The sequence below is a fragment of the Acipenser ruthenus genome, chromosome 4 (assembly GCF_902713425.1).
Source record: "Acipenser ruthenus chromosome 4, fAciRut3.2 maternal haplotype, whole genome shotgun sequence".
In the NCBI taxonomy this organism is placed as follows: Eukaryota; Metazoa; Chordata; class Actinopteri; order Acipenseriformes; family Acipenseridae; genus Acipenser; species Acipenser ruthenus.
This window is the reverse complement of record NC_081192.1, coordinates 4,324,558-4,350,977: the sequence shown is the minus strand read 5'-3', so window position 1 is coordinate 4,350,977 and position 26,420 is coordinate 4,324,558. Positions and strand designations below refer to the sequence as shown.

The window sequence follows — 26,420 nt, the reverse complement described above, 5'->3', positions numbered from 1 at the left end:
ACATACTGAAGAGCTTGGTAGAGGTGAGGTCAATGTGATAGAAACAAAAGGTTCAAACACAAGGCTCTATCATCGTGTTGAAGCGACCCACTGCACCACAAGACACACACACACACACAAAGATAGCTTTCTAGTGGCATAAACCTTATCAATATAGGGACACTGTTTCTATTAACCAGGCAACAATTATCTGTACTTATTTAAAGATAATTACCTCTAATTGAATCTGTTACATAGTAACACTGTTAAATTAACTGCCTGGTTAATATAAAACTTTCCAATATACAGATACATGTGAATTAATGGTAGATGCTACAATAAAATCCATGCTAGATAAATACATTTAACATCTACATGGGATACATTTCTTTTCCACACCTTTAAAGATCTTTGTGTGATTTTTACTGGACAGTCTATACGAGGGTAATAACAAGTGTCAAATCCACTTACATGTAACATTAAACATTATTTTCTATTGAATTTCATTTTTAAAATTCTTCAATTCATGCTGAATTTCACCCTGTGATTCTTTTAGGCCCAGGGCCGTGCTCTCTCGTGAACCAGCAGGTGGTGCAGTTTCTACAGGAGGCTGAAGAAATCATCACTGTTTCCAACAGTTCTCACTTCCCGCTTGGGTACAGTTTTCTGCTGGCAAATAGTCTTCAGCTTACCCAGAGTGAACTCCTCCACAGAATCGAATCTTTCAAGTCAGGAGTGTCCTTCTCCGACATACTTCAGAGCAGCAGTGACTATGCTGTTCGGCTCGCCGCACACACAAGTAGGTTGGAATGCTCTAATATTCTAAACCCTTCCTTAATTCATTATTTTTTTCCAACGCTGCCAAATAAAGACCCCTGCTCACGGTTTAAGATATACATACAACTGTGTCTCTTGAGTGTCTTCTCTGCTTGGCATGAAGATGCCTGGAAAGTCTTCATGCCAAGCAAGCACCAGAGTGTGTTCATTTTGGAAAACATCCTCTGAAAAGGCTCAGGGTCAATGCACAAAGCTGAGTCAATATGCTGGCTAACTTATTTAATACAATAAATTATTATTTTTATTGCGTCCTTGGTTCTATGATTTCTTCATACAAGATACAACAAGAAGAAAATTGACTGTTTCTTCTAATGGAAGACTACAAAGACAATTAATATAATTCCAATCTCTGTATCTTTTAACCCTTTAAGGTACAAGGGACATATGTGTCCCACAAATAAAATGATGTTTACTTTGCTATTTTTGCAATGAAATGCATGAAACAGGGTTTAATGTACTGGCAGGTTGGATCTGGTCCTCCAAATGGTCAGTTTCCTTGTGATATTTCAGTCGCTCGCAAATGTATTTTTTTTTCTTTTTTTTTTTATAAATTTAGTCGTTGCCAATTTTTTTAAATTATTTTCTCCCAATTTGGTAATGGACATTTATTTTATTATGCTCAGTTCACCGCTACCACCCCTGCACTGACTTGGGAGGGCAAAGACGAACACACACTGTCCTCCGAAGCGTGTACCGTCAGCTGCTTTTTTTCGCACTGCGGACTCATCATGCAGCCACCCAAGAGCTACAGCGTCGGAGGACAACACAGCTCTCGGGCAGCTTACAGGCCAGTCCGCAGGCGCCCAGCCAGACTACAGGGGTCACTGGTGTGCAGTGAGCCGAGGACACCCTGGCCGACCTAACCCTCCCTCCCCCGGGCGGCGCTTGGCCAATTGGGCGCCACCCCCTGGAAGCTCCCGTCCTCGGTCAGCAAAGGAATAGCCTGAACTCGCGACGTCCAGACTATAGGTCGCATCCGGCACTCTATGCAAGTGCTTTTTTTTTACTGGATGCGCCACTCGGGAGCCCCCCCATCAAATGTATTTTAAGAAGAAACAGTTTGAACAAACACTCAATTCCTTGTGTACCAGGTCTAAGGTCGACTATTATGCGACCCTCCACATCACAAATGACCAGGTTTGCACACAAAGTAGTTAGCAGGCCTTCAGTGCATGTCTAACTGTTTAACTAGTAGAAGCTGTCTTTCAGAGCCTGCATTGTCTTCTTCCGGTACTGACAGTTTCACACATCGGTATTGGGAACAAAGTCTGGAGCTTTAGTGTTATTTAGTGTTGTCTTCTGATTTCCTCCACAGCTTTACATTTCTACTGGCAGACTCATTCGGCGTCTGCATTTCGTCAAGGAGATGGATTCCTCCTGGGGTTCCGCCCTTACACCCCTCAGTGTAATGGACTTGGTCACTGGGAACCAACACAGTGCTCTGAGAGTACCGGTGAGTATCACAGAGCTACAGCATCGAAGACCACGCAGCTCTGGACAACTTACAGGCAGGCACGCAGGTTCCCGGCCAGTCTACAGGGGTCAGTGGTGCGCAGTGAGCCGAGGACACCCTGGCCAACCTAAGCCTTCCACCCCCCCAGGCGGCGCTCGGCCAGTTGAGCGCCGCCCCCTGGGAAGTCCCGGCCACAGTCGGCAGTGGAATAGCCTGGACTCGAACCGGCGATCTCCAGGCTATAGGGCGCATCCTGCACTCCATGAAGAGCGCCTTTACAGGATGCGCCACTCAGGAGCCCCCTTCAGGTTGACTTTTGTCAACTACAGATTTTGTTTATCTATTAATTGAATTTGAAATTAAATATAATAAACACTAAATACAAAAAAAGGCAACAATAAACACCAATGAAACAGATGCTATTTTAACACCTAATTTTACTATTTGGAATAATAAACTAATTCCATATAATATATAACTTAGAGTATGTGATTACTAGATTGATCATTAGGTTACATGGTCTGATTAACTGATTTAAAAGTTTAAAAGTACATATAAGTAAACCTTGTTTCTATAAGGTCACTGCTGGTGTGTTGATGAGGATGGAAACTACATACCAGGCTCATTGGTTAGTCGCTTAGTCCAGCTGCCACAATGTAAGTGCAGTACATGTTTGCATTTTTATTGTGTATAATATATTCACGTTCAGTACTTTGCAATATAAATTACTTTAATAGTCTGAGGAAATCATAGAATATTACGTACAAAATAAATGTTTTCATTAACATGCAATAGCAGTATTGGGGGGTAAAATTTGATCATTTGGTATGGGCCTGTAATCTTTGCATTATTTATTGGAAATTAATAACAGTAATCAAATATTGCCTCATTGGTCACCACTAGTAATGATAACAATGTGAGCATGTGTTTATTTATTTATTTATTTACAGCAAAACTGGATTCACAACATTAGCAAAAGCGTTCTTCTGTTTCTATGCATACAGAATTGCTTGCAGGTCCTTGCTGCTACAGATACACCCTCACTGTGCTCTGATTTTCCAGGCGGAACAACATGTCGTCGCGCTCGTTCCAAGGCTCTTCTGTCCGACTGGAGACAAGCTGGATCAGAGCCCAGCGCCACAGATACTAACCTGCTTAACCCTTCCTGCCAGGAAGTATGGGACTCTCATATGTTCGTCATAGAAGTAGGGTGATTAGACGTCCTGGGTTTGACTGCGACCGCACCCTTTTCCCATCAGCTGTCTCGTGTCCTGACGGTTTACCCCAAAAAAGTCCCACTTTGCAAGATTGCACTCCAAGCGCCAGATAGTGCTCCTTACTTGAATTATGTAAACAACAGTCAATCATATTAAATATGGTCCCAGAATAATATTTTTCAGATAGGTTACTGTACTAAAATGAAAGTATTCAAAATGAGGGTACAAACAACAATACATATAGTTAGAACAAGTACTTAAACATTGGCATTAATTGGAAAGGTGCAGTGGTTGTGCAGCAGTGAGAGGTTGGTGGTTTTTGTTAGTTTAATGTGAAAACAGTAATAGTGATAAAAGCACTGTATTCAAATAAGAAGCATTCTTAAAAAAAAAAAAAAAATGTTATATAGTTTTAAAACTATTTTAGATCTGTGTCCCGGTTCTGAGATTTGGAAATCTGGTTACCCTATACAGAAGGCAATATGAGTTGAACATCATCTGTTTATGATATTTAAGATTTTTGGTAGCTAGTTTATTTCATTAATTACAATTCAGTTATGCTATGATAATTACTTAGTAATTACACAAAAAAGAATATTTACCTGTTCTTTTCATTTCTATTTGTCTACAGTGCGTTTAATATGCAATTACACAGTAAAAGAGATGCATGTTTTTTAATTAAAGTAATAATCTTATATATAATTTAATTATACTAAAGTCATTATACTAAAGACCATTTGAATACATTGGTTGTTTCAGATTGTATCCCTAATTTAAAATGACTATATGATGGGAGTGGTACTAGCAGGTACCTCTACAGGTCTTTGTGTGTTATACTCAAGTATCCTGTATATGACCATACCCTAATGCTTTCACTTTCATATCCTTTGGTCAGCTTTTCAATGGAATCTTCAGTAAAAAAGCAGCACCATCAAAGAAAGTGGTTAGTGTTTATTGTGTTATTGTTCATTAACCCTCTCAGTTTTGTTCTCTTTTCAGAATGGGGCGTTTTCAGTGCTGCAGAGAGGAGAAGGTGGCCATGCCTGGTGTGTGAACCCCTCCACAGGGAAAACCCTTCAGCCTGCTGACCAGAGTATGGATGGCAGCTCTCAGTGTAAGCTGTGCTGTGGTTTATTGACTAGTATACTATGCATTAACAATAATAGTTGAGTTATTCTCTGAAAAAAGCTTTGTGTCGACAACAAAACCATACTTTAACATTATAGTTTAAAAAAAAAAAAAGTTATGTAACAAGGCTGTCAACTTTGTGGGATATATTAACCTTAAGTAAAACAGTGCCTCACCCGTTTCATTGGACAAGCTGCCACTGATAAAATGGGAAAAAACAACATGCTTTTTATTTTTCTTACAATAGTTTGCATTTACGCCACTCCACCAGTTTGCGCACGTAGGAGAGAGTGAATTTTAAACTGGGAATTTGTTGATACCGTCCTCTCAGTGGGAGTGCCCGATTTATGTACCTCATATTCCTCCATATTGCATGCTTTTTGCCCAATGTCTTGTCAACATAGTCTTGTTTGGAGTTGAGTTGCAGAACGTGCTCTTTGCATCCCAGGTCCTAGCTGTTGTGAGCTGCTGAAGAGCCAGGCACTCAGCTGGGATGCAGCGATAGGCTATGTTCCTGAGTGCCAGGAGAACGAAGGCTCTTTCTCCCCAGTCCAGTGCGACCAAACAGGGAAAGACTGCTGGTGTGTCTTTGAAAATGGAGAGGAGGTGCCAGGAACGAGGGGCAACCAAACAGCAGGATACAAACCAGCGTGTGACAGTAAGTCTCTCCTTCGACGAGTAATCTAGTTTTAAAAGAATAAAATGACTTGCACCATTTCAGCACCCTGTAGCGCACCACAGAGGATTGCGGTAAAACAGCACCATCAGCATTTTTTAATGTTTTTAAACTCTTGTGCTTTGAGATAGTATTAAACTGCCTTCATCAGCTTCCAAATGTCACTCTCTTGATTATAGCTTATTTTAATGGTAGTTATATAACTTCTTGCTGCTATTAAACCTTATTATGCACCATTAATTGTGATTGTTGGTGGTTTTGTTCATGCCTCATAAAAGTTGCTCATATGGTTTTGTGATTAGTGTGTATAATCCTTTGAATTCATGTATCTGATTTATTTTTGCAGGTCCTCAATGTCCACTACCATTCAGCGAGCCTCTTGTCTATAATGGAATTGTACTGTGCAAGGACGTTATTAGTAATGGCCAGCGAAAGCAGCAATGTCAGCTGTCCTGTCGCCAAGGTTACCACAGCACACTTCCTGGTGACAGCTTCCTCTGTGATGTGGCGTCTGGTACCTGGGTTTCAGCTGCCCCACATCCTCATGCCTGTCAGAGTAAATATCCGTGGTTTCAAAGCTCTCTTCCTGTCCATTGCTCAGAAATATTGCAGCCTTCCTAACATTGTGGCATCACATATGGTATCTTCAGACCCATACCCCTTGCAACTTTGTAAAAGGGTTACACAGGCCAGTCTTATTGCCATTGAGCGCACTGTTACTACTACATCACAAGCCCACTCTCACACAGATTCAGTGCAGGTGTGTTTTCTGTCCCTAAAAATGTAAAGTAAGCCACCCTTCCACTTTTCTGTCCCAGGACCCCAGGTGTTCCAGACCGCCCAGGCTCAAGCAGAGTTCCAGCTATTGCTCGCTAAGGGGAAGGCATGCAGCAGTGAACGCTTCAACTTACACACAACCATCCTTGAGGATCTGAGGGTCCAAGGTTTCTGCCACCTCCAGGTACTTCTTATTAGCACATTCCAAACCCCTCCCATTGTGTGTTTGTAACCTAGGTTACAATCCAGGTGGTCTGGTACTTAAGGTAATCAGTTCAACAGATACAGCTGATTTTACAGAATCGAAATCAGCTGGGTGAGAAATAACACCAGGTCAGGGAGTGGTGCAAAATTCAAATGATTTATGATCTTGTGTACTCTAGCGGAAAAGTTGAAAGATTCCATTTAGATACGTTATAGCAAACAGCTTTGTAAATCTGGCTTGTTACGTTCAGTGATTCAGTTCAGTCATTGTAAATGTGCTGCAGGAACAGAATGATAAAGAATGTGATTATCTCTTAGGGGTTAATGCTGATGTGAACTGCATTTGTTCATTTACTATCAAGTTTAAATGTTTATAAACATGTATTTACTTAAAACGTGTTGAATTGTTTTAACGACGTTTCCTTTTATGTATCCATACGCATTGTAACTTTATACTCCATCATACTGTAACGATCCAGAACGCTGCCACATGCCGTTGGAAATCATGTTCGAACCTCACGAACAAAAATAATTCAGGGCTGAAAGTCTATGCACTGTGGTTCTGGTACAGGATTGAACATTACCGAAAGCAGTTTTTACATAAGCTAGAAAGGTACAAGTATTGTGGTAATTGGTCAAAGTGTGTTAAGTAATAAGCTAATCAGATTGTCAAATGTGCATTTTGGGGTCCAGGAGTATAGTAGCAGGATTGCAGGTCACCTAACCCTGCCTGTTCTGAGTATGGTACCAGGCATTATATACGAGTGTGTCCTCTGTGTTGATTGCCGTCTACTATTATTTCCAATTACTACGAGTTATTCAGATATGGGTAGATTCTTCCTCATCGGTGGACCTTGAAAGCTCAGCTCTAGCAGCTTTGTGTTATCAAAATAAAATAGAAATATATATATATATATATATATATATATATATATATATATATATATATATATATATATATATTGTGAGATAGAGGGTTGTGAGAGACAGCAGGGAGGGGGTTAAAAACCTCCCTGCGAGGGTAATGCACAGTTTTGATTTGTGTTGCTTTATTGTTTCATTTGATTTCTTAATTGTCTTATTGTTTTGTTAATTTGTTTATTGATTAATTATCACCCGCACCGGGGTATTTAAGACGTGCAGGTTGTCTGCACAGGGCTGCTGAGTAGAAGGAAGCAGAAGAGAGGTGCTCTGCTTCCGAGCAGTGAGAAGAAGTAAGTGCTGTGTTAGCGTTTGTGTTTGGTGGCAGGTAAACGGCTTAGCCGTCCTGCAAGGTAGTAAGGGAAAATCCTGTTTAGTTAGCGCTCCAGTGGGAGTTAGGTGTTTGTTTGTGTTTTGTTTACTTTTGTGTTTATTAAAAAATTAGCACGTCAGCGCTTTAAAACTCCATTTCTCGTGTGTTGGGTCGTATTTTTAAAGGGGCAACGAACCCGAGTGGGTGAGTCGTTTACAATATATATATATATATATATATATATATATAATATATATATATATATATATATATGGGTCATTCCACACCAACTCAACCAGAAAAGGGGCATTTTGTAGAAAAATGCTAATCTTTTTTTTGGTTTGTTTTTAATTTCCTTTTCCAGCTGTGACCTGGCAAAGGTCAACCTAAAGTGAAAAAGTGACCATGACCAGAAAAATCACCCTGGGCTCAACTTAGACGCTACCATCATGTGTAGCACCTCGTTTGACTCAAATGTGTCACTGTAACAAAGAAATCTATGTTCCACACGCAAGTTCTTAACTCCTCAACTCCAAGCTAGTGTTGGAAGCACATCCTGTCACGTTTTACTCTAGATCTAAACCCAGACAATGCAATATTGAAGAATAATGCCAGTTTGGTTAGGACTATGTGGTACTTTAGCCTCACCAAAGTGGCCATAGGCAATGCTTGAATGCATGACAAATGCAACTTCAAAAACCTGCCAAAAAAAAAAATCCAAAATGATTCTTATAGATCTCATCAACATCTATCTAAAAATATCTCTGGGTGATTTTTTTGGAGCCCCTCCCCACACATGAGTTATTTGGCCTAAACTTGGTAGAAATACCAAAAGTTCAAATTTCAGAGGTGGTTAATGACCAGTGGGGGGACTGGAAACCAAAAGTGTTTCACAAAATTTAGAAGAGTGGTCCCTAAGGTTCTTACAGCAATACTTATACTTTAGGACCTGCATCCCCTACAGGGTAAAGGGTTGGGCTGAAATTTGAATAAAACTTGTCACTTACCCCTCGTCTGGCAACTTGCCAAAAGTGAGTTAGGTGCTTCTTGTATTTTTTCCTCAAAAGCCCTATTCTTTACGAGTCGAACGAGGTGCTTGCACATGGATGGTAGCGTCTAAGTTGAGCCCAGGGTGATCTTTATGGTCAGGGTCACTTTTTCACTTTAGGTTGACCTTTGCCAGGTCACAGCTGGAAGGGGAAATAAAAAATAAAAAAAGATTAGCATTTCTGAACTCAGCGGGCCCGAAAACCCCCAGGTGAATTTTTCTAGCAAAATCTGAGACGGTCGGGCAATGGCTCTAGTTGAGTTGGTATGGAATGACCCATATTTTCATCATTTGAGTCTTTATCTTTCATATTTGATAGTCAATTTCCTGTCCTTATGGTTATTATCTATCGCCCACCTAAACTGAGACAATCATTCCTATCAGAATTTGCATACTGATCTCATTCAACAGCTGTGGACTTTTTAAATCTACTAGATTCTTTTGAGTTTACTCAGCATGTAACAGGGCCTACACATTATAAAGGTCATACTTTAGATTTAGTCTTCTCTAGAGGATTGAAATTAGCATGTCCTCTACTATAGACCCTGCAATATCAGATCATTTCTTTATTTCATTTGAGGCTATACTGCCTCAATGTAAAAAGACTGCGGTGTGTAGTGTTAGAAGGCGTATTATAAATCCTGCAGTGGTTCAAAAGTTTTCTCAAATAGTTAGTCTAGCTCCACCCACCTCAACAAATTTTCTATCAACTGCTTAGTTAGTTAACAGATATAACCGCCTACTAAAAACTTCTCTTGATACTGTGGCTCCAGTTAAAATTAAAACTATTTCTGTAAAATGTAGGACACCTTGGATGAATAAAGTTATATGTCAATTAAAAAGAGTTTGCCAGAACGCAAATTGAGAGAAACAAAATTACAAATACATTCCGATATTTTAAAGCAGTTTTTATCAAAATATAATGAAGCATTAAGGTCAGCAAGATGTGCTTACTTCTCTAATCTTATTGAGGAAAATAAGAACAATGCTAGAGTCCTGAGCTCTCTGTGCCATCTAAGACAATCGAATCAGAAATACTAGTAATACAATTTTAAAGTTTTATTACTAGTATTTAAAGCATTGAATGGATTCGCTCCAGACTGCTTGAATGACATGCTGATTCCATACCAGCCGGAACACATTCTTAGATCTGCTGATGCTGGTCTCCTGTGCATTCCGAGGGTGAATCGTAAAAGGATGGGAGAGGCTGCTTTTTGTTTTAATGCTCCCACACTCTGGAATGCTGAGTGTGAATTTCCTCCCCAGTTTCAGAGTCTTGGCTGACTCAAACAGGTTTTCCTCAAGGATTCACTTGTACTTTGCACCATCCATTCTCCCCTCTACCCTGACAAGCTTCCCAGTCCCTGCTGAAGAGAAGCAACCCCATAACATGATGCTGCCACCACCATGTTTGACAGTTGGGATGGTGTTGACTGGGTGTGTGCAGTGTTGGGCTTGCGCCAGACGTAACGCTTGGAATTTAGACCGAAAAGTTCAAATTTTGTCTCATCTGACCACAAAATCTTTTTCCACATGTCTGCAGTATCATCTACATGCTTTTTCGCAAACCATACATCCATTAAGATGAGGCTTTTTGAGTAATGGCTTCTTTCTTGCCATCTGTCCATACAGGCCAGCTTTGTGTAGGGACCGGCTTATTGATGAAGTGTGAACACTGACTCCCATCTCAGACACAGAACTTTGTAGATCTCTCGAGGTCATTGTTGGCTTCAGAGTGACATCCCAAACCAGTTTCCTGCTTGCCCGACTGCTCAGTTTGGGAGGGCGACCTGATCAGGGTAGTGTCTGGGTGGTATGATGCATCTTCCACTTCTTAATGATCGACTTCACTATGCTGAGAGTGATAATTAGCGCCTTTGAAATTGTCTTGTACCCTTCTCCTGCTCTGTGCCTGTCTACCACTTTATCCCTGACTTGTTTCGAAAGCTCCTTGATCTTCATGGTTGCTTTGTTGGATCACTGTGTGAGTTGCAGCTTGAAAATCTTTATATACCTGAGGGAAATTATCTACAAGTTAAACCACTTTGAGTACACACAGGCTGAAACCATTTCACTAATTTTGTGACCTTTCAAACAAATCATTTGCACCTGAGCTGAGTAGTTTGTGTAGATTCTACATGTAAAGTCTAATTTGTGGAGTACGCTCAGGTGCCAACAAAATGTGAAAACTTTGCAGGGGGTGAATACTTCTGCTTGAAACTTTCTGTCTAAAAAAGTAATAACCACAATGCACAAACAGCATCCCCAAATTGCTGTCAGCCATGATGCAAGAACAGAAGTAGAACTAAATGATTTTGCAAAAAGGTTAAAACCTGTTCCTGTTCCACATCGAACACGCTGAACACGTCGGAGTCAATATGTTTTGTTCCAGTTTTTATTGAAATTTACGCAGTTTAATGTCTCAATGTACTCTGAAATTAAAGCATAGAACAAATAAACAATTGGAGATAAAAAAGAAATCATGGAATCGTTTTGTTTAACAAAATTTAATCTAAATTCTTGACTCATTAAAGTAGCCACCTTTTGCAGATATAACAGCCGAACACACTCGTGGCATTCTTTCTACAATGGAAATCAAATATTGTTCGGAAAGTTCTTCCCAACACTGTTGCAGAAGTTCCCACAAATGTGTTGCACTTGTAGGTTGCTTTGCTTTCACCCTTCTGTCCAGTTCATCCCAAACCAGCTCGATGGGGTTTAAGTCTGGAGATTGTGCTGGCCATTCCATGATTTGAAGCCTACCGTCTTGTTCTTTTCTTCTAAGGTAGTTCTGACATAGCCTGGAGGTATGTTTTGGGTCATTATCTTGCTGTAGGATGAACCCCTGACCAACTAGGCGTATACCAGAGGGTATTGCATGGCGCTGCAAAATGCTGTGGTAGCAGTTTTGGTTCAGGGTGCCACTCACTCTGTGCAAGTCGCCGACTCTGGATCCAGCAAAAGAGCCCCAGACCATCACGCTTCCTCCTCCATGTTTGACAGTTGGTGTCACACACCGAGGAACCATCCTTTCGCCTACTCGACGGCATACAAAAACCCTGCGTGATGAACCGAAGATTTCAAATTTTGATTCATCGGTCCATAAGACCACCTTCCAGTCTTCAGTAGTCCACTGGCGGTGCTTCATGGCCCAGGCAAGCCTCTTTTTCTTATTTTGCCATCTTAGCAATGGCTTTCTTACTGCCACTCGACCTGTCAAACCTGCAGCTCGAAGTCTTCTCTTCACAGTTGAAACTGAGACTTGCTTACTTCGACCAGTGTTAAGCTGTGCTTGAAGCTGTTGTCCTGTGAGCCGCCTATCACGCAAGCTGTTGACTCTCAGAAACTTGTCTTCTGATTCTGTTGTGGCTTTGGGTCTGCCAGACCTCTTCCTGTCAGAGTTTCCTCCAGTTTCCAAGTGCCTTTTGATGGTGTAGGAAACTGTACTCACTGACACCTTGGCTTTCTTTGCAATTTCTCTAAAGGAAAGACCTGCACTTTTAAGGGTTATAATGGTCTGTCTGTCTTCCTTTGTTAATTGCCCTTTTCTCGCCATTATGAGAGCAATATACTACTTCCTGAAGTACAATACTGTCCAAATAATGCTTAAGAGGGTGTAGTAACACAGTCTGTTCCAACACTGCTTTTATACAGAAAGAGGGTTTGTAAGTAATCAACAAAAGTTGGGACACCTGTAGGAATTGTTAGCATCAACTTTCAAGGCTTAATTTACTTCCATTGATGCAGAACAGCTGTAAGTTGTTAACCCATTACTTGTTCCCTGAAAAAGGCCTTTTTGTATAACTCTGAAATGTACATTATTTTTCAGTTTTTGGTAACCTAAACTTTTTTTTTTAACCTCTGGCAGTTTACCGCTTACCTTTGTACCATTTCAGGTTATTCACTGGACTTGAACTGCTTAAATTTCAATAAAAACTGGAAAAATGGGGGTGTTCTAAAACTTTTAACCGGTAGTGTGTGCATATATATATATATATATATATATATATATATATATATATATATATATATATATATATATATACCCAAGTGATTATTCAAAATATGAATTACTATATCACATATCTCTTTATTTTTTTTAGGTCAGTTCTTTTGGCGAATCCAGTTCAGTGTGGATCTGTGATAACTCAGCTGTATCTATCGAGTGTCTGGATACAGATCGCTTGAGAGCGGAGATCACATGGAAGGCACGACTCGAAGACATTCCCACCAGCGCTCTTCCTGATCTGCATGACATTGGTAACTGCAGTCCTGTGCCTGCTGTTTAAAGGCTCTCACCTAGCAGTAACCACTCGTTGTAGTACAATGAAAATAAAGCTGTTTGTAGCATAAAAGCACAGGAACAACAATATGGGCATTGCATTCCCATGGCTTTATTTTTTTGTAATACCTGATAGAGATCTCCAGGAGGAATTAGGTTTGTCTAATGCTATACAACAGCTGCAGATTTAGTACCAAGTTCAACCCTTCCCATTCCGTTCCTTACCCATACAGAACTAATTGGGCACCCTTTGTATGAACGAAGCCATTTTATTTGAAGCGATGTTTGCATTGCAGTATTTGGTTTTCAGTCTAGCAACCATCATCGCCTCAATTTAATTAAAGCACAGCATTGCTATCAGATTTTTTGGCCTTGCTGCTTTTTTTCCCTTTTACTTTAAGATGTTTGGCAGTTAACTAAACAATAAACTCTAACTTCCAAATGTAATCAATTTGTACGTATAATTTTCCAGTTCTGATTTGCTGTCAGTTTGTTTGTAAGCAAAGCAAGAAATATCCTCCCCAAGAAAGCCAAGTATTTCAAACGTGGTGTTCATTAAATATAAATCATTTGAAATGCTTACGTGGCTCTTCACTAGCAAATGAGTTATATGTTCCAGTTGACTGTTTATGCAGTTAAAGTCAAGTATATAAGGAAGAGTGAGATGTTACCTGTCTTCACAAAAATAGAGAAAGGGTTACAGCAGGGTTAATGACCCTTACGAAAATAAATACTTTTTTGAAAGGCTAATACAAATGAGGAATCACAAAACTGAAGGTAATTTAAAAAATAAAATAATAATTTATACATTGCTTTTTTAAGCAAAATTGTTCATAAACAGAAAGGTTGCAGTTTGAAAGCTTAAAAACAATAATTCCAAGTCTGATTTTAGCAAGTGGTGTTTCCAGTATAGTAGCATTAAAAATTGGAATTAAGACTATAGATTTGGAAATAATATGCTATATTTGAAACCCTATATTTTAATGAAATGTACATGGGAAGCCAGGTGCCAGTATATTATAAAATGTCATCATGAAACAGGACTGTAATGTTCAAAGATCAGAGACGATTACAACTGCAGTTATCAGGCTTATCCTATACTCAATGAATACTGTATGTTCAGGTTGTCAATTGATGGCCATTTAAGGTGTTAACATCAACATCTTTTTTTCCTGCTTTTTTTTTTTTTTTTGCTTTAACTCAGGTGAAGCCAGTTGTCCTGCCACCATGCTTTAAGTTTTGATTGCAGAATTTGGTTTTCAGTCTAGCAACGATCATCAGCCAACATGTTTAGATCCAAAGGTTATTTCATCTTAACCAAGCTCCTGGATTCCCAATGCAATCCATTGCAACTTGTCAGAACTACTATTGGATGGTCCTTTGGAATAGCAATACTGTATCTAATGGGAATCATAATAAATTGTGTAATTTTTATTTATTTATTTATATTTTAGAATACGCTTTTGTTAATGAGAACCTGGTGAACCACTTCGTTGCCCTGATCAAACGCGGAACTCATCAGCTCTCTTTGGACTCTCAGCCATTGCTTAATACGACTTCCTTCAGTCTGGGATGTGCCCCCGGATACAGCAGGCTTCCGGGATTAAGAGGATGTGGTGGGTTGCTCTTTTCTTATTCTTGGATATCCTCATTTTAAAGTCCTTGAAATCAGGCAATGCTGCACGTTACAGATGCCAATTTATAAAGGAAATTATTGTTTTCACACTTGGAAATGAAAAGTGAACCACCTGTTCATATTATACATGTAGACAAATGCACAGAGGAAGTGGATTTGAATTAGCCAAACAGGGTGTGGGATTGGGTTTGAATTTCATTGAACTCGCTCTGTTCTCAAGTTAGCAGATACAGTATCTCTTCTTTGCTGACAGATGTTGCCGATGTTGTGCTTCCTGTACCTCTGGTGACTGTTGAAATATAAAAACATGTTTCTACGTATTAAAATAGAGAGACGGAAAAAAAGGGATTAAAAACGTCACCTTAATGTGCTCTTTGTGAGTGCCGCTCCAAAAGATGAATGGAGCAATAAGAACACAAGAAAGTTTACAAACGAGAGACGGCCATTTGGCCCACTTGCTTGTTTGGTTGTTAGTAGCTTATTAATCCCAGAATCTCATCAAGCAGCTTCTTGAAGGATCCCAGGGTGTCAGCTTCAACAACATTACTGGGGAGTTGGTTCCAGACCCTCACAATTCTCTGTGTAAAAAAGTGCCTCCTATTTTCTGTTCAGAATGCCCCTTTATCTAATCTCCATTTGTGACCCCTGGTCCTTGTTTCTTTTATCAGGTCAAAAAAGTCTCCTGGGTCGACATTGTCTATACCTTTTAGGATTCTGAATGTTTGAATCAGATCGCCGCGTAGCCTTCTTTGCTCAAGACTGAATAGATTCAATTCTTTGAGCCGGTCTGCATATGACATGCCTTTTAAACCCGGCATAATTCTGGTCGCTCTTCTTTGCACTCTTTCTAGAGCAGCAATATCCTTTTTGTAGTGAGGTAACCAGAAAGGAACACAATATTCTAGGTGAGGTCTAACTAATGCATTGTAAAGTTTTAACATTACTTCCCTTGATTTAAATTCAACACTTTTAACAATATATCCGAGCATCTTGTTGGCCTTTTTTACAGCTTCCCCACATTGTCTAGATGAAGAGTCAACATAAACTCCTAGGTCATTTTCATAGATTCCTTCTACAATTTCAGTATCTCCCATATGATATTTATAATGCACATTTGTATTGCCTGCGTGCAGTACACTTTTCTCTATTAAATGTCATTTGCCATGTGTCTGCCCAGTTCTGAATGCTGTCTAGATCATTTTGAATGACCTTTGCTGCTGCAACGGTGTTTGCCACTCCTCCTATTATTGTGACGTATTCAAATTTAACAAGTTTGCTTACTATACCAGAATCTAAATCATTAATGTAGATTAGGAAGAGCAGAGTACCTAATACTGATCCCTGTGGTACACCACTGGTTACCTCGCTCCATTTTGAGGTTTCTCCTCTAATCAATACTTTGTTTTCTACATGTTAACCACTCCCTAATCCATGTGCATGCATTTCCTTGAATCCCTACTGCGTTCAGTTTGAGAATGAATCTTTTATGCAGGACTTTGTCAAAAGCTTTCTGGAAATCTAAATAAAATACAGTTGTTGATGCTAAATCAACTTGACTGAATTTTGAGATCTATCAGCTACTAGGAACCAGGAGTGCATTGATTGGCCCGAGGGTCTTCTCTCTTTCATAAATATTCATATGCTCTAATGAGTCACTGGAATGCCAAATTTAAAGTTATAGTAATGGTTGCTTTACCATGCTGGTGGTGGTGTTAATTATTTGAAGGCTATGGAACGATGAGATCCTTCAAGAAGCTGCTTGATGGGATTCTGGGATCAATAAGCTACTAACAACCAAACGCACAAGATGGCCTGCCTGAATGGCCGCCTCTCGTTTGTAAACTTACTTATGTTCTTATGGCTATAAGCAAATGAAGAGATTCAGCTACTTTCTTTTTTTATCCGTTATTTATAATAGCTTTGGTTTCAAAAATCAGCTACAAGATAACATCTTAAAAGAAGTTCTGTCTCTAGGTATTTTCAGTATAATATATTGTCACAGTATTTCACAGTAGGATATGGATATTGGATGTTGTTGCTCCACCAGCACTGACTTATTATAAATACAGCCCTGGAAAGTTATTAGATTGATTAATGTGTGTGTTTCTTTTCGGAAAACTTCATATTAAATAGCTTTTTGATGATTTTTTTAAACACGGAATTTGTAATACGTAAAGTAAAGAGAATCTGCAAACAGTTACAATTGATTTTAATTTAAATTCTACACTTAGCAGTGGCAATCTGCATTTGTTATGTCGCATAGTGAAGAACTTAGCTGAAGCAGCAGAAAGGAGCAGCAACTGGCTCTGGTTGAGACGAAAAGATTCTGGTTGGGGACCTCAATAAAAAAAAAAAAACGTTTATGTAAAGGAAGGTAAGTAATCTGGGCTTAGCTGAGTGGGGGACGTAGGGGGCTGATGCTGGGACGCCGGAATCACTGTCGAGCCCTCTTAAGGTGTTGTGGGCGAGTCGACGAAACTCCAAGGATGGAAGGTGCCCACTTGAAGACCCCAGAGAAGTACCCTACTCAGCTCAGTCCAGGCAGTTGTCATTCTGATGCGTTAGGGAGGCCGCACTGTGGTTGATCCCTGGAGCCAGCATTGCAGCCGTTGTGTGTGCTGATGCGCCAGGGAGGCAAAATAGGCTGATCCCTGGAGCCAGCATTACACTCCAGCCATCAACACCAGGCAGAAGGATATCTACATCATCAGATAGAAGGAAACACTGATGAATCACACATTAGTTTACAGTAAAATAAGCTATGTCTTAGTTGGTGCTTATCTTGGCGAGAGCTGAGTCCAATATCAGCATGAAGTTTTACACCTACTCTCATGTAATGGAATGCATACAGTCTAGAGCTTTTGCCAGACAAAAAAGTAATAGAATTCAGAGAAAAAATATTTGAAATTAATATATTTGGAAGCGCTTTCCCTCACCTCGTGTTGGTGAAAGAATTTGGTATTTTTAAAAGTGCTTAGTGTGAGTGTAGTTAAGTACTACTGTGTGTCTTAATAGAATACCATAATATTGATCAGAGTGACACCAGTTTTAGACACTGCAATGAACTCACTGAATTAAGTTTTTAGATCTGAATCGGAATAGCTGTTATTTAAGAAAATAAGTTGTTCTTGATTATTTTTAATTTGATCATTTGTACGTATTTACACAATTCATATCCACTGTGACCAGTTTTCAGCCTCTGTTAGGACTGCAAAGGTATTGTTTGTTTGGTGTCATTTTTATAAAGTATTTTCTTTTTCGATCACTGATTATGCCAGTGAGTTCAAAAGTGCTTGTGTGTGAATTTGTATAGGCCTAATATGGTAATATGGTGGCACACAGCTTGTCTTTTGATCCCTAATGTAGCTGAGAGCATGTTTCTTATCATGCATGTCATGTATTTGTTCTGCTTGCAGCAATCTGTGCAGCAGGCACCTCTGCCAGCAGCGATGTGTGCTCCCCATGCCCACATGGTTCCTATCAGGACCAGGAAGGAAGTGGCTCCTGTATCGAGTGTCCTGCAGGTAGAACTACTGTCTCCAGAGGAGCTTTCAAAGCCACACACTGTAAGTAATAACTCTCTGGATCTTGAGAATATTTACCAGCTCAATCTCACAGTAGAAGTGCTCTCTTATGTGCACTTGCATAGATAGATATACTGTATGTGTGTGTATGTGTATATATACACCATAGCAAAACTTGAAGAAGGTTCAGTTGAGACTGACCTCTTTTGTAAACCTACTGACATGCACCAGTATTTACACATGTCCTCTGCACATCCGATACACTCTAAAAGGGCAATCCCAAAGGGTCTAGGAATAAGAATATGAAGAATATGCTCAAAAGAAATCGACTAAGTAAAACAAAGAAATGTATTAAAAACAAATCTTAAAAAAAGAGGATACAAAGAAAGAATTATAGAGACGGAGTTAAGAAAAGTGGATAAACTAAAAAGAGAAGATCTACTAGATTATAAAAACAGAGATAAAAAGGTCAAAAGAGTCCCATTAGTAATGACTTACTCTAAACTTTTGCCCAATATTTCTAAGATAGTTTGGAAACACTTGCGGATTCTACATAATTAAGAAAAATTTAAAAAAGTATTTCTTAAGGCCTCAGTTGTAGCATTCAAAAGAGAAGCTAATTTAGGTGATATTTTAGTTCACAGTAAACATAAAATAATAATTGACAAAATAGGTTCTACGAATATGTGCACCAATAGATGTAAAGTGTGTAAATACATGGACAAATGTAAAAATATAATTAAACATAAGAACACCACATATCCACTAAAAACTAATACCTACTGTAAAAATATCAATGTTGTTTATGGAATAGCCTGTGAAAAATGTGATGAAATCAAATATGTTGGAGAGACTGGAACAACTTTATTTAAAAGAATTCAGAACCACCTTTCATTAATTAGAAATAAAAAAATGAATGCACCAATAGTACAGCACTTCACCAGTCAAGGACATGACATAAATGATGTAAAGTTTGTAGTATTAGAACAGCTAAAATTAGACAATGCGACATACAGAAGAATAAAAGAAAGTAAATGGATAAATAGACTGAACACGATTATGCCAGCGGGACTCAACAGAAAATAATTAACTAATTAACTTCAATAAATATATAATATTTAAATAAATAAACAAAATTCATTCAAAAGTTGTGCATGCTGATGCGCTGGGGAGGCCAAATCTAGACTGATCCTCAGAGCCAGCATTGCATGATATAATAAAAATATAAGTTTATATAAAGTAGTGTTAATTAGAATTAATACAGATTCAAAGATAGAAGTAAAATGATGTATAAATATATAGAACACCATTACATCATGTAAGAATAAATCATGGATTTGAATATAAACAATAACAAGTAGTTGTCATGCCGTCAAAAATCTATAAATACCTCCAGTGTTTTGATTCAAACACAGGCTCCCTTGAGAAAGATATGTACAACATATCGAAACGTTGGACAGCTGGCTCTTTGAGTTATATATATATATATATATATATATATATATATATATATATATATATATATATATATATATGTATATATTCACAAACGCTGTGAATGTAGAAGCCTTTTGGCGACTTTCACGCAATTTGATTGGCTCTTGTAATGCTGAAATTTGCATATCTTGATTACCCATAGTTCTATAGATACTGTTTCTCTCACCTCAACTTGAAAGCTACTATATATATGTCAGGCAGAGTGGTCAGGTGGATTTGAATGTACTCCTCATTTTACGCCTTTAATTGACAATTTGATTGAAAGCGACGAGTGAACGTGGAATTTACTTGCAAGTAGGTCTTTTTCGTTGACTGATGAAAATGAAACATTTCATATCTTTACCCTGGTAGGAGTTGTTGTCCCGTGTGGTATTGATTCTATTCATGTAGAATGACTGGGGGCTTCCACTGAACACGAAGCCATTGTAAATCATGAGAGAATCCATTTCACGTTGATCACAAGAGCAGAGGCTTTGCATATCATTAGGAAAATCAGTCTTCTCTTTCTTTGTTGTTGTCATCGTTGGTGTTGTAGGTGTTACAGCATGCCAGGCCAGCAGCGTAGGCTTGGAATGCAATGAAAAAGGACAATACAAAGCCAGTCAGAGGGATGCCGTCTCTGAGAAGTGGTTCTGTGTGACTGAAAACGGGGAGCCGCTAAACTGGACCGAAGCTGTTAAACCTCTTACAGATTCTCAGTGCAATGGTATATGTCTTTATTTTATGCCAATTAGAAACAGGCCAAAGTGAAAGAAATAAAAAAAACTGGGTTATCGTGTTGATTACATAACTTGATCACGGCTGTCTAATGCGTCGTATACCACATCCATGTTGCAGACACTGCAGAACATTTAGAATAGTTATGTACTCTATTTACTACCTCTCGGGTATCTTGTAAAGCATCTTATTCCTGTACCATAAAACTGATTGAGACCAGGGAGTGCTGGTACCTTGGAATCTATGATGCACAATAAATACTGTGCTATAGGTTCATTGTTTCTGTGAAGAGCACCGTACACATTACAGCAGGCTACCAGACAGGACTGGGCTATTAGTCTTACATAATAAAATAAAACTAGAGAGGATCAATAGAGTCTACATAGTGGCTACCTTATACCCCTCACAAGTCCCTCAGCAACTTGTAACAAGAAACTACTCCAATAAAAGACAAAAACATAGGCAATCAGAGTCTTATACTACAGAGACGTGTTACAGGGCTTCTTGTAAGGAACGCAACATCAATAAAAGCTGACTCAAAAGTATAAACATACTAAAAGTTACATATTCTCAGATAGAGACATACATTTCAAGCAGCCTCGGCGATCCATTCTAAAATATTGCTTGGTTTATAATAGCATTTTAATACCCTCTGCAGCAGTCACTTCATTAAGTGGCCTCTCCTTTATCTAAATGCCTTACGGAACAAAGGCTGCTGAGGTTATCATGAGGGGAGGGTAGGAGACACTTCTTTCCAGAGAGAGTTTCTAGATCTGAGTCTAGATGAGGCTGTGTGGTCCAGTGGTTAAAGAAATGTGCTTGTAACCAGGAGGTCCCCGGTTCAAATCCCACCTCAGCCACTGACTCATAGTGTGACCCTGAGCAAGTCACTTAACCTCCTTGTGCTCTGTCTTTCAGGTGAGACGTAATTGTAAGTGACTCTGCAGCTGATGCATAGTTCACACACCCTAGTCTCTGTAAGTCGCCTTGGATAAAGGTGTCTGCTAAATAAACAAATAATAATAATAATAGATGAATGTTCCTTTAGTGGAAGAAAATGCCTAAAGCCCAAGCATGTTACTGATATACATTTTATACAGTATTACAGAAATTTGGAGATGTTCCTCAATCTCAGAGGATGCTAGATGCTGCTGATGCTGTAATCATTGGATCAGAAACATCAGATTCCGATCTGCAAAACCTGTTAATGCAGTGTATCTCAGGTGAGTAATTAGTCATTTATTAAGAAAAGCAAAATAAATAAATTGAATGTAATTGGGTTCTCTGGAAAAAAATCAAAAAATCAAATGTCCAAAATATCGAACGCGTTTGTGTTTGCTTTACAGACTGCGCAGATAATGTGACTTGTGATTATCTGACTGTATACGGTGAAGGAACTGTGGCTCATTGCGACATGTATAGTTCAGCTGAAACAAACATTGTATGCACAACCTCTGGAAAGGTAATGAAAACTTTTGTATTTATTTTTTGTTTGATTTTTGTTTTATGAAATCTTGTAATTGTGAACAAAAGCTTTTTTATACTGTACAATCTGGACTGTAATGTCTGTAAATCTAGCAACAAATAACTTGGGAGCATGTGACAGAGTATAGGCTGTGGGTGTCTGTGAGCACAGAGAGTGAGCGGAGCAGGGAGTGGAGCGAGCCAATTGTATATGGAGTGGGGGAGCAGAGCGACACATTTCTGGCCCGCACGTTTACAACACTGAAAAGAACTGATCACGGTTTTATTTTTCTTAAATGTATGTTGGGCCATGCAGTTTGCACAAAAGAGGTGACAAATACATATGCAGTCACTTTACAGTATTTTCTATCATGCCTGTGCATGGTAACCATTCATTTTCCAGTTTCAAACCACAATTAGGCACTTTTATGTTTGCAGGCTTAAGAATTGCATTTTTTTTAAAAAGCGTAGAGAGAGAGAGAGAGAGAGAGAGAGAGAGAGAGAGAGAGAGAGAGAGAGAGAGAGAGAGATTTTATAATTCATTACGGAGGAATGTATATTCTCCTGATTGTGGAGCTGCATTTGTGCAATATAAAAATTTGAGAAACATCATCAGTGTGTCCATCTGTCGGTGTTTATTATATAGCCTACATTGTTCTTATACATGTAGCGTTCGCGTCGATGACCTAACTTACTGACGGAATAAAACAAAAATCAAGGGAGACAGGCTTACAAGGTGAAATCAGCAATGGCCGAAAAACCTTCGTCTTTATTTTTACTCGGCGCGGCCAAAAACAACACACAGCTTCCGCTTCCTTTTACCAGCTAATACATAACTTTATTACTCCAGTAGATGGCAGTATAACACCACAAATAGCTAGGGGAATAATTATGTATTCAGTACAGTTTTAGCTGGCTACATACAGTTCTACGGTCATGCCCCAATACAGCACTGTGAACACGGTTTATATTTTCTGCACTCTTTCAACATAATTATTTTTTAAGTACCAATCAATAATAATGATAAAGCGTCCTCAAATTGAATTAGATAACTTCTCAGCACTTTCTGTTGGCTTTTTTCTTTGCTGATCACAGATTTATTATATATATATATATTTTTTTTTACTTGAGTCAAGGTATATGATTATAATAAGAACGATTAAATGGTATTTCTTGCCATATTATTTAGCGGGAATCGCAAGCAGTGGAGTGGAATGAATTCATGAGCGGAGTGGAGGATATGAGAGGTGAGCAGAATTCTGTCACCACTCCGCTCCGCTGTGACAGAGAGTTTGGTGGCTGGTGATCGTCTTGGTGAAGGGACAGCCTGTAACCAAGATGGCCACCTTTTGCACAGTCACATGGTTTGATTGTTAGATTGAATGATAATTGTTTGATTGAGAGTGAATGGAAATGTGTGGAGAGACAGAGAGTGAGTGCTGAGTGCAAGAAAGAGTGCACCCGAAAGCCATAGTGTGGTGTTTATTTGGAAGCTTTATTTGTAGAGTTTTGTTCAAACCTTTTTGTTTTATTTCTATGTTTTGTTTGTTTTGTCATTTGTGATTTATACAAAACGTGTAAACTGCAGTTCTGTGTCTGGGTCTCGTATTTCAAAGGGCACAGACCTGCGGGCTGCTACGCCACAGAGCACTTCAGTTATTGTGCTGAGTAGGTACACAATTGGTATATTTTAAAACAGTGTTATTCCTCATGGAGTATTTATGTATTTATTTTGATATTTCCATTACTATTTTCTGATATTTGCTAACACTGTGAATTACTCTAGGTTTAGTTGATTTATTACCTGTTATTTGGTGCTTGTAACTGGCTTTGAGCTGCTTTGAGCTTGTCTGGAGAATCCTAATCGCCGGGACTGAGCAGACTTCCCCATTCCATTCAAATCACAGAATGCAACAGAACCCAGAAAACCAAACAGTTTCAAGCTGTGGTCCTTTTATAGCAGTACTCAAACAGTAAATATCTCTATCCCCAAATCTTATAAGCAATGCACTTTTCTCATTTTCAGTCCAAAGGTTTTCTTGGCAACCCTGAGGCAGACACTTTTGAGAAACTCACCTGTTCTCTGAAAGTGCAAAGTAATGGTGGGCCAGGCCTTGCAGTGTACAGAAAGAAAGGTGAGTAGATAACTAACCATACCATCAAGCAACTGCACTTTACACAGGAGAACTCTCTTATTAAAGAATGCATCAGAGGGGCTGAGCCTTGTGCCATTCTCTCCATGAGCACTCTCATTCATGGTGCAATGCTGACCCCAAACCAGCTAAACAGCAGTACAGATTTGCTTCATCGAGTAAAGTACAGGAGAACATCATTTCAGCAATTAAACAATGGCACTGAATAAGACTTTAGTTCGTTTACATAATGTGGACAAACCTCTCGCCTGCGATGACGAATACCTGGAGTAAGGAAGTAATTGGAACATATAGTTTTAGTGTCAATGTATTAGTTTCTTACATGTTAATAAATAAAGATGTACTCACACTTTTGGCTAATTGTATGGGTATGTTCTTGATTGTAATTTGTATTTGTGGGTGTTTCTGCTTTTGCAATGTATCCTGAATACAAGATGAATTCTGTAGTGATTACTCCTTTACTGTCTGCTTTATTACTGTATCTTTTAAAATAGTATGTACATGTATCAGTGTTTATTTAAAGAAAAATCAGAGCAAACAATTTATCTTCCAGGTTCCTGGGTAAATATCAGGGGTAATTTTGACCCACAAGCACATGCATTTGTGTATCTTGATTACTTTACTGTATATTCACTGTATATTCACTGGGGCAGCAGTGTGGAGTAGTGGATAGGGCTCTGGACTCTTGACCGGAGGGTCGTGGGTTCAAATCCTGGTGGGGACACTGCTGCTGTACCCTTGAGCAAGGTACTTTACCTAGATTGCTCCAGTAAAAACCCAACTGTATAAATGGGTAATTGTATGTAAAAATAATGTGATATCTTGTAACAATTGTAAGTCACCCTGGATAAGGGTGTCAGCTAAGAAATAAATAATAATAATAATAATAATAATATTCACTATAAAGTTGTGTTTTTTCTTGGTATAAATCAGTAATTCAATATGCTTCATTAGACCAGATTTGTGGTTTAAACCCAGGAATTTCCATGTAAAAATGGATAAGAACTCACAATAAAGGTCATTTTAAATAATGAATAGTGATACCTAATAGCCTGTCTTTTCAGTTCAGCATAAGAGCAGCTTTACAGTCCTTTACGCAGCAGCTTTACATCTGTGTTCCAGCTCCTTGTTAAAAAAGGGAAGCGTTTGAAGTTCAGTTTTAATAGCTTGCCTTTGACTATGTGGCTAACAGGAGACACAGTTGTAACAGGAAAATAGAGGCCCTTTAGAAAATCACCAAACTTGAAGGATGCCCTAGGCAGAAAAGTTCATGAAAACTCCACAGTAGCTTACTATTGTTTAAGTGATTCCCAGCGCTCTACAGTAGCTGTTATAGTGAAGCGAGCGTCACTAAAACTGCAGCTGCAGCATAATTAAAATAAGTCTCTCTAAACTATTGCTGCTTGTACCAATTAACTGCACTTCTGCTTCAATGCATATGGGCTTGATAATTTGCTTATCCATTCTATGCATTAATGTTCCAATTTCTTTACATAGGATCCTTTGCTTTCGTGGTTTTAGAGCTTTTAACCTCATCTTTCACCAAGACAGCATTGTCCTTTACATATTATTATTATTATTATTATTATTATTATTATTATTATTATTATTATTATTATTATTATTATTATTTATTTAGCAGACGCCTTTATCCAAGGCGACTTACAGAGTCTAAGGTGTGTGAACTATGCATCAGCTGCAGAGTCACTTACAATTACATCTCAAAGACGGAGCACAAGGAGGTTAAGTGACTTGCTCAGGGTCACACAATGAGTCAGTGGCTGAGGTGGAATTTGAACTGGGGACCTTCTGGTTACAAGCCCCTTTCTTTAACCACTGGACCGCACAGCCTCATATCCAAGAGTGCTTCAAAAACTAAAATAATCTGTATTGTTCTAGTTTAATTTATAGCCCAGTTGATGGCATCCATGTTCCAGTCACTGATCAACAGTTTATTTCTTTAAAAAATAGTTTCAGTGAGATTCCTCAACAGAAAGTTCAAGGAAATGTCTGCAGAGAAGGAATGTTTATATTCAAAACAGTGGATGAAATGATGCCTAAACCCCATTGCACAGAACGAGGAGCATTCTATGGCTCTGGCAGTCAGTTGGTTATTTTTGGACTCATCTGTGCCCCTTGGCTGAGCTCTGATAATATATCTTCCCTCTTTCTACCTAAGGTCATGAATTCACCACCGGTTCCCAGAGAATATTGAAGAGGACAGCTTTTCAGAAGGCAGCTGCTGGTGTGTACCGGGCAGTGGTTTTCACTGCAGGGGGAGCGGTTTTGTCAGACGTGCATCGCTTCTGCCGAGACGCCTGTAACCAGGAGACCTGTTGTGATGGCTTCATGCTGAACCAGAATATTCTAAATGGAGGTAGAGCTTTACCTAATGGTTCAAATTACTAGGTCATATATATATATATATATATATATATATATATATATACACACACACACACACACACACAGACAGTATATATACATATGGATGCTGTGCTGTTATGGGGTTTTCTATACACATAAAATACCATAACTTTTCAAATCCATTAACTGAAGGTTAGCTTCTAAACAATATTATATCGACAATCTGA

General features: G+C 38.9%; 1 protein-coding gene across 1 annotated transcript in view; it reads left to right on the top strand.

The window, feature by feature from the left end:
- Positions 1 to 26,420, top strand: part of tg (thyroglobulin) — a 131,773-nt gene that overhangs the window by 14,697 nt on the left and 90,656 nt on the right. The window contains exons 11-26 of the mRNA XM_059021484.1: positions 536 to 778; positions 2,132 to 2,269; positions 2,848 to 2,925; positions 3,332 to 3,444; positions 4,486 to 4,600; positions 5,063 to 5,272; positions 5,637 to 5,846; positions 6,109 to 6,251; positions 12,657 to 12,813; positions 14,290 to 14,451; positions 17,888 to 18,037; positions 20,028 to 20,198; positions 21,310 to 21,432; positions 21,556 to 21,671; positions 23,700 to 23,808; positions 26,006 to 26,203. Coding sequence (XP_058877467.1) covers positions 536 to 778; positions 2,132 to 2,269; positions 2,848 to 2,925; positions 3,332 to 3,444; positions 4,486 to 4,600; positions 5,063 to 5,272; positions 5,637 to 5,846; positions 6,109 to 6,251; positions 12,657 to 12,813; positions 14,290 to 14,451; positions 17,888 to 18,037; positions 20,028 to 20,198; positions 21,310 to 21,432; positions 21,556 to 21,671; positions 23,700 to 23,808; positions 26,006 to 26,203 — 2,436 coding nt within the window. The remainder of the gene's footprint in view (positions 1 to 535; positions 779 to 2,131; positions 2,270 to 2,847; positions 2,926 to 3,331; positions 3,445 to 4,485; positions 4,601 to 5,062; positions 5,273 to 5,636; positions 5,847 to 6,108; positions 6,252 to 12,656; positions 12,814 to 14,289; positions 14,452 to 17,887; positions 18,038 to 20,027; positions 20,199 to 21,309; positions 21,433 to 21,555; positions 21,672 to 23,699; positions 23,809 to 26,005; positions 26,204 to 26,420) is intronic.